The sequence below is a fragment of the Cydia amplana genome, chromosome 22 (genome assembly GCF_948474715.1).
Source record: "Cydia amplana chromosome 22, ilCydAmpl1.1, whole genome shotgun sequence".
Lineage (NCBI taxonomy): Eukaryota > Metazoa > Arthropoda > Insecta > Lepidoptera > Tortricidae > Cydia > Cydia amplana.
In genome coordinates, this window is record NC_086090.1 from 9792257 (window position 1) to 9804849 (window position 12593).

General features: G+C 38.9%; 1 protein-coding gene across 1 annotated transcript in view; it reads left to right on the plus strand.

The window, feature by feature from the left end:
* The window catches only part of LOC134658522 (chloride channel protein 2), a 68866-nt gene that overhangs the window by 53254 nt on the left and 3019 nt on the right, over positions 1-12593 (plus strand). The window contains exons 18-21 of the mRNA XM_063514209.1: positions 2653-2791; positions 3541-3670; positions 9612-9728; positions 11613-11711. Coding sequence (XP_063370279.1) covers positions 2653-2791; positions 3541-3670; positions 9612-9728; positions 11613-11711 — 485 coding nt within the window. The remainder of the gene's footprint in view (positions 1-2652; positions 2792-3540; positions 3671-9611; positions 9729-11612; positions 11712-12593) is intronic.

Sequence of the window (12593 nt, forward strand, 5' to 3'; positions counted from 1 at the left end):
AAAGTATCCTTGTTCGAGCGGCTGAGGTGAAAACTTAATGGTTGGTATATCTTAAGAAAACATGAGTGAATAGAGGTAAGTGATGAAGAAGGAATACATTTTTCGGGTTCTCTAATATGTTCTCACTGCTAAGGTGAAAAGTTTTGTGAACTACACGAGATCAAAGTTATTTACATCTCGTGCGCTTTTGAGTCCCTTACTACGCTCAAGATTCTAAATTAGATTCACTCGCTACGCTCGTGAATCTAGTATAGAATCTTTCGCTTGCACGGGACTCAAAATACGAGGGGCGTTCAAAATATTCTCGGTATTGATATCTTACGACCTCTTCTAAAATTTCTTTCGTTACTGGCCGCTAAGGTTTATTCATTGACATTAAAAAAAAGTATAATTCGAACCGAGATAGTCTTTTGTTTTTCTGCAATTGCTGAACAAACATGAACATCATGTGCGAATTAACAATGTTAACTAAATTAGAACATCGATGCGTGATAAAATTCTTGACAAAACAGGGTAAAAATCAAAAAGCCATAAAAGAGGAAATGGATTGTGTTTACCGTGAGTCTGCTCCTTCTTTATCTACCATTCAAAAGTGGTCAAGCGAGTTTAAACGCGGAAGGGAGAGTATTGAAGATGACCCTAGACCTGGCCGGCCTGTAGTAGCTACTTCACAAGAAAATATTGATAAAGTGGAAAAACTTATATTGGAAGATGGTCGAGTGAAGGTAAAATCTATAGCACAAGTAACCAATCTCTCTATTGATACCGTACATGATATTATACATGACCATCTTAATATGTCAAAAGTAAGTGCAAGATGGGTTCCGCGAATGCTGACTCGGCTTCAAAAAGACATGCGTGTAGCTTGTTGTTCCGATTTTATTGACCTGTGCGGTGAAAATCCTGATGAGGTGCTGCAAAGAATAGTTACTGGAGATGAAACCTGGGTTCATCATTATGACCCAGAGAGTAAACAAGAGTCCATGCAGTGGCACATTAAGGGTTCAGCTCATCCCAAGAAGTTCAAGGTCATCCCTTCAGCTGGCAAGGTCATGGCCACGATATTTTGGGATTGTGAAGGAGTATTACTATTCGATTATAAAGAAAAAGGTGTAAATATCACAGGACAGTACTACGCTAACATTCTACGTCAATTAAAGGATCTAATTAAAGAAAAGAGGCGAGGAAAGTTAACCAAAGGTATTCTGCTTCTGCATGACAACGCCCCCGTCCATACTGCTCATATTGCCAAGGCAGCTATTGTTGAATGTGGGTTTAAAACTGTTACTCACCCACCGTATAGTCCGGACTTAGCCCCCAGCGACTTCTTTTTGCTCCCCAATCTTAAAAAGGATCTGCGTGGAAATAAATTTTCTGACGATGAAGCATTGAAGGCGGCAGTGGAGGAGCATTTTTACACGAAAGATAAAAAATATTTTTACGAGGGATTAAAAAAAATAATTGATCGATCTTTTAAGTGTATGAACATAGGGGGGGAGTATATTGAAAAATAAAAATATCAAACTTTTCGTACTTGTTTGTTTTCATTCTCATACCGAGAATATTTTGAATACCCCTCGTAAGCACTCGAAGAAATATCAAACTTTGATCTCTTGTTGTACAAATAACTATTTAAACGGACTCAAAACACTACATTTTTACAAGCTTTTATTTAGTTTCACCTGTCCCGTTGCCTGTGTGTAATCCAATCTCGCAAGTTATATCTGACCCACTTCCCGGTTTCCGATAAAGTCAAAAATGTAAGTTGGGTGACAATGCAATATTATGGTAACATCAAGCTGATTTGATGATGGAGACAGGAGGTAGCCACTACGGGAGGTAGGAACTCTCTGATAAAACAACGCAACACAGTTAATTGTGTTTGTGGTTGTTAGAATTGTCTCGATGAGTATTATTTGCCTGTGGAAAGAAATGTGAACTCAGCGACAAAAGCTTGTATCAGTATTCAAATGTTTGCTAAAAACTTATTTATATTTTACTTTTATCTAGGTAAATAGCGAGCGCCACGTCCAGGTGAAAGTTTAGCGCCGATAAACTCATACGAGTAAATGAATCATGGGGCTTTTGGGAATTAAAAATATTAATTCTCATAATTAATAATGGTTTATAGTATGAATTATCTCAGATGATTTTTTCGGGCTCGAACGCTAATCTGTTAAACAAAAGCCTTTGTTTCTTTTAAGAGCGGTCTTCAGCACGTGCCAAAGTAACCATGTCGTAAAAAGCAACTATCGTGATAGTATTAAGGTTCAAATTTATGTGACAGCTCATTCTGAGAACAATCAGGGTGGTGTTTTCTTTGGAGATAACAAAACGTGTTATCTCCAAATGGGTTGTTTCATGAATTTGAACCATATAAATAGAATGATAAATTTGCTTTTTAAATGGGTTTGTTCCCGTTACTTAAGTAGGGTCTATTAGCAGTAAACAGGTGTAAGCACTGCATAAAGGAAACAATACCTTTTGTATAATAGACTAGGGCCCGAGCCCGAAAAAATCATCTCAGATAGTTCATACTATACCTATTATTAGAAACTGATTCTAACAGCAAACAAAAAGGCTTATTTTTATTTGAAGAAAGGTATAGACGGCGACAGAATTTTTTTTTTACACTTTTTTATTTGTTTTTAGCGCCTGGTCAACTGTTCCGACCGAAGTCTATCCTGAAGAAAACTAACTCGTTCACGTTGACCCGAGGACTCGGGTCGCCGCCGCCGCTCACGCCAACCACTCCGTCCGTATACACCACCGTCACTGGCGCCGAAACCCGGTACGTATGAGATCCATTAAAAACTATGTTTGTCTCTGAAGATATTTTTATAGTATTTTATGTAAGTAACCGTTGTTTAAGAGAGGTCAAAAAAGGCGAGTGGCGTGAGTAACAATTTGAGGCGAAGCCGAAAATTGTTAATAAAGACGCCACGAGTATTTTTTGACTCAGTTAAATAACGTTGCATACAATACTTTTTCTACGACCAAGCACTTACTTTGAAATAAAATTGTAAATTTAACAAATATTTTTCATTCAAGAAGTAACAAAGAATGGAGGGTACGGGCGGGAAAAGAATGAATGAAATAAAAAAAAACATGTTTACTATTCACTCATCTGTCAAAAGATGACAATTAAAATTAGGTTGGTTACAATGTATTTCATACAATATTTATTAAGTGGTCATTACACGAAGTATCGTAAAAGTGCCAAAAAGATACTGCGTGTATCCACTAATACTTTTTTGGAGAATAGACTAAAGACTTGTCTTGACAACTATAAGATAGCGGTTTAAAGGTGTGTACACGATCCTTTAAATGACAAATAAAAGTACGGGAGTAGAAAAAATATTTAAGTTACAAAAGAAAAACAACCACACTTTTAGTATTTTTTAGTGTTTCGTACAAAACTTTGTTCACGGAACACCTTGCAAATTAGTTAAATGCGTATTTTTAAAATTAAAGTTGTAATATCCAGGTCCCATTTCACTTCCTTGCGGAACGCCTCTTATAGTTTAATGGTACCCACAGGATCCGTGCCGCATTCGAAGCCATCTTCAAACGATCCACGTTACTGCAAGATGTGGAAGGTGGTTTGGAAGGTGGCCAGCTGTCTCCAGGTCTGGCCAGAAGCCCTAGCATCAACAAGAAAGTGCAACTGGTATGTAATCATCATCAGCAGTTCAAAGTCAAAACCTTTTTTTTTTTCAATGTACTTATTTAAAAGAAGCCTTTATCAAAAAGACATGTCGGCTCCGTTGGGCCCACTGACCATCCAGCCTCTAGACATAGCATAGTCGCGCTACCCCCTCTGCCACACATACGGTAGCGTTACTCCATCTTCGAGTCACGCCTACACCGCTTACTTCAGTCGGCGGACCGGGCTCGGTCTAGAAACTTCGGTAGCTCGAAGAAGTTTTTGCTATCAAAAATGCATTATTGTTGTGTCAAATTGTGTGGCAAGAACACTAAAAACTCTGGTGTACAAAAAAATGGCATTTCATTTCACAGGTAAGCCGATTTTTTAGAGATTTGGATAAAAAATATTTTAATTTAAGCGTGTCATCAAATTTGACAGCGCTTGAAACTCGATGACGTCTTTTAAGAAAGTCTCTTTCTATCGCGCTGCATCCGTATACATCCTTTCTTGTCTTTTATTACGTGACATTCCTAAGCCCAAACTAGTGATGTCCATATCCATAGAATGTGATTGTTTACTATTGACAAGGTAATTCAATTCAAATCGCATAGGTATTTGCGAAAAATTCACTATAAAACAAATAAATAATATGAGAATTACACTTACGGCCAGGTACCAATTTTCCCTTGAACATAAACGATATTGTCAATTCAGCACTACATAGGTACTCGTATTACTTTTAGCGATTATAAAAACATTGCAAAATTAATCACAAGACCAATTTTATACAAAAACACACGGTTGCAATTAAAAATGCATTATTTTGATTCCATTTTTGTTGAGAATAGTGGGCGTCGGTTTAACTTTTTAATTTTTGCTTTTTTTCTGTGTACGACTGCCAACATGGCAATGATACTTGAACATTCGGCCAAATAATTTAAACTTCATTTAGTTAGATTGTGTTAAATAACATTTCATTTACATAATAAAAAATAAATATTTGATTTAAACCATGTAATAACTCTTAATAGAATTATACAGGGTGTTTTTAATGGGTGGGTATAGTAGGATACCGCGAATACAGGGTGGATTTTCTTTTTGGCTCAGTGAGGGCAGCTACCAGATCCCGTACTGCTACGAGAAAACGGTCTTAAGAGACCTTCCCTCGATTTCAAATTAATGAAGATTGGCATTTACAGATTTTGGAAAAAACATACAGGATACGAGAAAAAGGTCATTTTTGACAAACTTTTTTTTTATGCCAATGGATCCCATTCCTATTGAGGATCAAAAGCTTGTATGGAAGCAAAAAAAAATTTCCGGCTAGAAAAGCCACAAATCGAGGAAAACTTTTCCCATAATATTTGGCCAATCAGTCCTGTCCTGTTACATTTAAGAACCATAATACTGTATGAAGACATTGCTGTACGAATGATGGGCGAGGTAGAAAATTGTGAATAAAATTTCACATTTTCTCCATAGTAAATGTATGGAAAAAGTTTTTATTAATTTGTGGCTTTTTAGTACATTACCGTAAGTCGACCTCTAGGAAACTATTGATACTGGATAGGAATGGAATCGATTGGCATACAAAAGTAGCATGTGAAAAATAAAAGTTTTCATTTTCATTCAAATATTATGGGAAAAGTTTTCCTTTTGCTTCCATACAAGCTTTTGATCCTCAATAGGAATGGGATCTAATTTGAAATCGAGGGAAGGTCTCCTAAGACCGTTTTCTCGTAGCAGTACGGGATCTGGTAGCTGCCCTCACTGAGCCAAAAAGAAAATCCACCCTGTATATAAAGCCGCAACCCGACTGATTAATTGACATAATTGCTCTCCCAGAAGGGGGTTCCTGGGGTATTTGACTTTGATACGGTCGTATAGAGGGGGTGGTTTGGTGACTTCCAGAAAAATCCGACTTTTGGTCTACCGGATTATCCGACTTTTGGTCACTAAACGGTGACAGATACGTGGGAGATGCTCGACCAAATATCATAGAGGGACGCTGACAGTTTCTGAAGCCGCCATTATTTTTTCAAAATGGCGGATTCAAAATGGCGATCATTTTTCAAAATGCTCCCAGCGCGCTAAAATTTTGGTCACGAAAACTCGGGGTCACCTAGCTGTATTCCTATGGATTTTTTTTTTAATAAAACCAATATGGCGGTAAAAATGGCCACTTATTTTTTATGAAAAGCTTCAAAGGTGAGAGATAGGTGGGGGGTGCTCGACCAAATGCCATAGAGGGCCCGAGACAACACAAATTTCATTTAAAAAGTTTCAAATGTACTAACTAACATAAGAACACCTTGTAATACCATGGTTGCAATAAAGAATTATGATTATGATATGATTTTTTTTTTTCAAGTTGGTCTGAGCGCGTTGAGATTTGGCATGCGGCGAGCTTGGGGGCCCAAGATTAGTATGTGAATTATTTTTTATTAACACTCAAAATGGCGGCGGACACGGGCAAAGGAAAATTTCCAAGTAGGTTAAGCGAACCCGAAGGGCGAATATCAGGCTGGGAGGCCGAAGGCTGACCCGCCGAAGGCCCGAAGCCTTCACCCCGACTCCCAAGCGTGCAACCCTCAGTAATTTAAAGCGAGGCCGAAGGGCGAGCTGCGTGAATGAAGTGCTTCCAAGCAGGGATATTGCGAATATCCGCATCCGCATCTCGTCTCGTCTCGCGCTTCTCTAAATCCCATAAGACGCCTTTATACCAATAGTTTATTTTTAAATTAATTATATAAAGCAGATACACCTGCTAACGAAACCACAACGTTATGGGTTAATGTTTTCGAACGAACGAATCAACATAGCATTCAAAACATGCTTGCATATTATTACTGTTATTACATTATTGACCGTGATTGAAAATGTTATTATTCAACGTGTCACATCACTAGCGCCCGGCAGATATTTCTGTCTGACGCCCACGTGTGTTTGAACGGACCAATCACGGCACGGGACTCGCTCACCTCGTCCCCCGCACCCCTGTATTTTTGGCAGCATCGGTTTCATGAAAGAATTGGCCTAAGTTGAGTCTAGAGGCTGGATGGTCAGTGGTTGGGCCTCTGTAACAAAGAATTTCAATAAATGTTATTAATTTAGACCCCGGACTTTTGACGCAATGACGTCACAATAGGGTAGTTTGGGGAGTAAATGAAACGGTGTTAATTAATACGGCTGTGTTAATAAAAATTTAATAATCAGGCATTCACGATATAAATCATCTATAAGTTAATACAAATAAATCCAAGGAACCGTTACAACTCCTGCTTTGATAAAAGCAAACAATTCAAATATGTACCAACCTACCAATAACATCTATCGAGGTGGAAAGATTTTCCTTTTTGAAAAGGATAATATTCTGATAGAAGACGTAGGCTCACCGCAAACTTTTGATTTGTTACGGAGAGTCAGTTACCGAAAGAACAACGTCCATATCGGTATATTAATCAATTGACAATTAACTTATAGGTAATAATTATACCGTAGATGCCTGATTAACACAAGCGTATTAATTAACACCGCTCCATTTACTCCCCAGACTACCCTATTGTGACGTCATTGCGACAAAAGTCCGGGGTCTTAATCATCATCAGCAGTTCAAAGTCAAAACCTTTTTTTTTTCAATCTACTTATTTAAAAGAAGCCTTTATCAAAAAGACATGTCGGCTCCGTTGGGCCTCTGTAACAAAGAATTTCAATAAATGTTATTATGTTACTAAACAAAAACATCAAAAAAACTGTAAACAAATGCACTTTTTGACAGGGGCTCCGCCAATATAGATTGGAAGACCCCAATATCCGTTACTGTATATTCCCTTCCTTGAAAAAGTCAAAATATACTTTATTCATGTAGGCCTAGCAAGCACTTATGAATCGTAACATATATATTACCTTAAGCTAAGTATCAGAGCAATTTATTGGTGTTATCATTCCATAATAATATTGGATTATTATACAAATCAAAGTTAACACTAAGAATTACACAAAAGGATCGTCAAACATGAAAAAAAAATACTAGTCTAGAATGTTTCTAGAATAGAATCTAAATGTCAAATAAATAAAAAAAAGCGGCCAAGTGCGAGTCGGACTCGCCCATGAAGGGTTCCGTATTTAGGCGATTAATGACGTATAAAAAAAAACTACTTACTAGATCTCGTTCAAACCAATTTTCGGTGGAAGTTTACATGGTAATGTACATCATATATTTTTTTTAGTTTTATCGTTCTCTTATTTTAGAAGTTACAGGGGGGGGGGGGACACATTTTACCACTTTGGAAGTGTCTCTCGCGCAAACTATTCAGTTTAGAAAAAAAATGATATTAGAAACCTCAATATCATTTTTGAAGACCTATCCATAGATACTCCACACGTATGGGTCTGATGAAAAAAAAATTTTTGAGTTTCAGTTCTAAGTATGGGGAACCCCAAAAATTTATTGTTTTTTTTCTATTTATGTGTGAAAATCTTAATGCGGTTCACAGAATACATCTACTTACCAAGTTTCAACAGTATAGTTCTTATAGTTTCGGAGAAAAGTGACTGTGACATACGGCGGACAGACGGACAGACAGACATGACGAATCTATAAGGGTTCCGTTTTTTGCCATTTGGCTACGGAACCCTAAAAAAGAAGGTCCACGTTGCTGCACGCCGAATGTCCCAAGGGTGACCAGTTATCTCCAGAAGCAAAATCCGCGCAGCAAGAAGATTTTGATACAATTCCTCGCCAGGTCACAACCACGAACGTAACGTCACGTTCGAAACGTCATAAATAAACGCAAGTCTTACGCGATTAAGTCCCGTGGTAGTTATAAAAGTATGAGTGAGAATCGTGTTAGTTTAAATCAATATATCTCCAGAAGAGTTGTAGATTGGGTCTCTGTTGTTTCCCAAAAAGTTTTTAGTCATAATGTAAGTTTGTCCGCATTTTCGTTAGTCATAATTTATTTGGTTTGCGTAACTTTTCAGGACTGCCATAAAACAAACTTAACCTAACCTATCTATAGGATAAAGCTTACGTAAATCCTGACGAACAAAACGGTTTCAGTTTTAGGACTAATGATAATATGACAAACAATACATTATGACTTAAAACTTTATGGGAAACAAAGGGTCCCCTTGTAGAGTCTAAGTCATTTCGTGATTTAGACAGCTGAAGTAGATGCTGATGTACCGTGCCACGTATTTTGTAGTAGCTGGATTGTAAAACGTCAACTTATGACAACCAGACAGTAGAGTCTGGATTGTAAAGTGCCTTCTAGATCAGATCTCAAACTCGAAGCACGATTATTTTTCTTTATCATCATCATCATCATATCAGCCTTTTATCGCCCACTGCTGAGCATAGGTCTCTCTTCGAGTACGCCACTTATCCCGGTCCTGAGCCAATCTCATCCAGAAGTGACATGCAATTATTCATCTTATTAAATTTCTTACACTTTGAAACTCTTCTACAATAACTCAGATAAAAATATTTCGTTTCCTATTTTAATTACTAGCGACCCGCCCTGGCTTCGCACGGGTTTTGAAATTATACATAAACCTTCCTCTTGAATCACTCTATCTATTAAAAAAAAGCGCATCAAAATCCGTTGCGTACTTTTAAAGATCTACATACATACATACATACATACAGCATACATAGGGACAGTCAGCGGGAAGCAACTTTGTTTTATACTATTTATGTCGTGATTTGTCTGAATAATCCTTGGAGGATATAATCAAACGGAGACGCCATGTCTGTAATTTTCTGTACAAAACAGTCTGCCGATTTTTGCGGGGGAGGGGAACGTCAAATGTATGCGTAACGTAAAAATAGCCATGTCAGATAAACGTCAGTCCATACATTGTGTATGACCGTTGGCCGCCTATTTTCGACAGAGGGGAAAGCCTGTTAATGGCTACTCCGTTTAGTTGTATCCTCCAAGGAATAATCATGTCTTTTCAGCCCCGCGAGCGAGTTTGCGACATGTCTCCCGAAGACCAGAAGGCGTGGGAACAACTGGAAATGGGCAAGGAAATCGATTTCGACCGCATGCTGCAAATTGCCCGCAAGAGAGATATGGTAAGTTTTATCATTATTGGCGCACCCGAGTCTTAAAGCGATTTGCTCTTTTTAGGGTTCCGTAGGCCCTCTATTACTAAGACTCCGCTATCCGTCCGTTTGTCTGTCTGTCTGTCTGTCACCAGGCTGTAACTCATGAACCGTGATGAAATTTTCATTCTCTGTTGCCGCTATACACGCCGAACAAATACTAAAAACAAAATAAAATAAATATTTAAGTGGGGCTCTCATACAACAATAGTACATTACTGCAGAGGCCGTGAAGTAAGGGATTGCAGGACGAGATTGCGGTAGACCGGATAAAGCGAGTCTTGCAATCCCTGTTCCGGCCAAGGATTGTATAGTGCTTTTCTCAAACAATGTAAGAAAATATAATTAAAATAACTACTAAGTAATCAAGTAAATAAATCTGTTTGCTTTTTTCCGGTAGCATTTTACGCATAGCTAAGTTGGCTTCCTCTCTTAAATTAGGCGGAGTAAAGTCCATAATTTCCCTATCTTGATGTCATTTTTATTTTTGGTGATATAACAATCGGAACGAACGAGAATAAATAAAAAAAAAATTGCCGCCTTTTTTTTTTAAACTTGACATTTGAAAAAGCTATTCGAGTACCATGTTTAACCGGTTATAAATATAGTACCATAGATTTTGTTTTTTTTTTTAATGTCGCAAGTATGCTTACAGAGAGAGTGGTCGTTGGCTGTATGTAATATTTCCTCTGTCAGTCTAATCTTAGTGAGCAAATTTAAAAAGTTAGAGCAGCGGACAATAATGTTCGTTTCATACTAACTCCCTACATTACTTCTTGGCCTAGGTGAAGAAGTAATGTAAGGAGCCATAAATGAGCAACTTCATGTCTTCATTTCGTGACATTTACGCATACATTTCGGAGTATGTTTGAGAAAACGTGATTTTTATGCCGATTTTTGCGTAATGGTACAGAACCCTTCGTGCGCGAGTCCGACTCGCACTTAACCGGTTTTTTTAATTAAGACGCTAAGTTATTTAGATAAGTCAAAAGTTTGTTTATGTAAAACAAAATGAAATACATTGTAAAAAAACTGTGTGATGATTCGTAACCCCATGGGGTGCGAGTTCTAATCGAACTTCGCCAGTTTTTTATCATCTTCTTATGTAATGTATTAATATTAAACTCTTTACAGCAACTGGACGAAACGGACTATGAAGACGAAACCAGTCTGTACACCTGCCATATCGACCCCGCGCCCTTCCAACTGGTCGAGAGGACCTCATTACTTAAGGTACGTTATTCATACCATCTAGATACGCGGTTAAACTTTTAATAGCAACTGGACGAAACGGACTATGAAGACGAAACCAGTCTGTACACCTGCCATATCGACCCCGCGCCCTTCCAACTGGTCGAGAGGACCTCATTACTTAAGGTACGTTATTCATACCATCTAGACACGCGGTTAAACTTATTACAGCAACTGGACGAAACGGACTATGAAGACGAAACCAGTCTGTACACCTGCCATATCGACCCCGCGCCCTTCCAACTGGTCGAGAGGACCTCATTACTTAAGGTACGTTATTCATACCATCTAGACACGCGGTTAAACTTTTTACAGCAACTGGACGAAACGGACTATGAAGACGAAACCAGTCTGTACACCTGCCACATCGACCCCGCGCCCTTCCAACTGGTCGAGAGGACCTCATTACTTAAGGTACGTTATTCATACCATCTAGACACGCGGTTAAACTTATTACAGCAACTGGACGAAACGGACTATGAAGACGAAACCAGTCTGTACACCTGCCATATCGACCCCGCGCCCTTCCAACTGGTCGAGAGGACCTCATTACTTAAGGTACGTTATTCATACCATCTAGACACGCGGTTAAACTTTTTACAGCAACTGGACGAAACGGACTATGAGGACGAAACCAGTCTGTACATCTGCCATATCGACCCCGCGCCCTTCCAACTGGTCGAGAGGACTTCATTGCTTAAGGTACGTTATTCATACCATCTAGACACGCGGTTAAACTTTTTACAGCAACTGGACGAAACGGACTATGAAGACGAAACCAGTCTGTACACCTGCCACATCGACCCCGCGCCCTTCCAACTGGTCGAGAGGACCTCATTACTTAAGGTACGTTATTCATACCATCTAGACACGCGGTTAAACTTATTACAGCAACTGGACGAAACGGACTATGAAGACGAAACCAGTCTGTACACCTGCCATATCGACCCCGCGCCCTTCCAACTGGTCGAGAGGACCTCATTACTTAAGGTACGTTATTCATACCATCTAGACACGCGGTTAAACTTTTTACAGCAACTGGACGAAACGGACTATGAGGACGAAACCAGTCTGTACATCTGCCATATCGACCCCGCGCCCTTCCAACTGGTCGAGAGGACTTCATTGCTTAAGGTACGTTATTCATACCATCTAGACACGCGGTTAAACTTTTTACAGCAACTGGACGAAACGGACTATGAAGACGAAACCAGTCTGTACACCTGCCATATCGACCCCGCGCCCTTCCAACTGGTCGAGCGGACCTCATTACTTAAATAATAAATAAATAAATAAATATTATAGGACATTCTTACACAGATTGACTAAGTCCCACAGTAAGCTCAAGAAGGCTTGTGTTGTGGGTACTCAGACAACGATATATATAATATACAAATACATCAATACATAGAAAACAACCAAGACTCAGGAACAAATATCTGTGCTCATCGCACAAATAAATGCCCTTACTGGGATTCGAACCCAGGACCGCGGCTTCACAGGCAGGGTCACTACCCACTAGGCCAGACCAGTCGTCAAAAGGTACGTAAACCGAAAGAGGTATGTCAGGATCGTAGTAAGTGG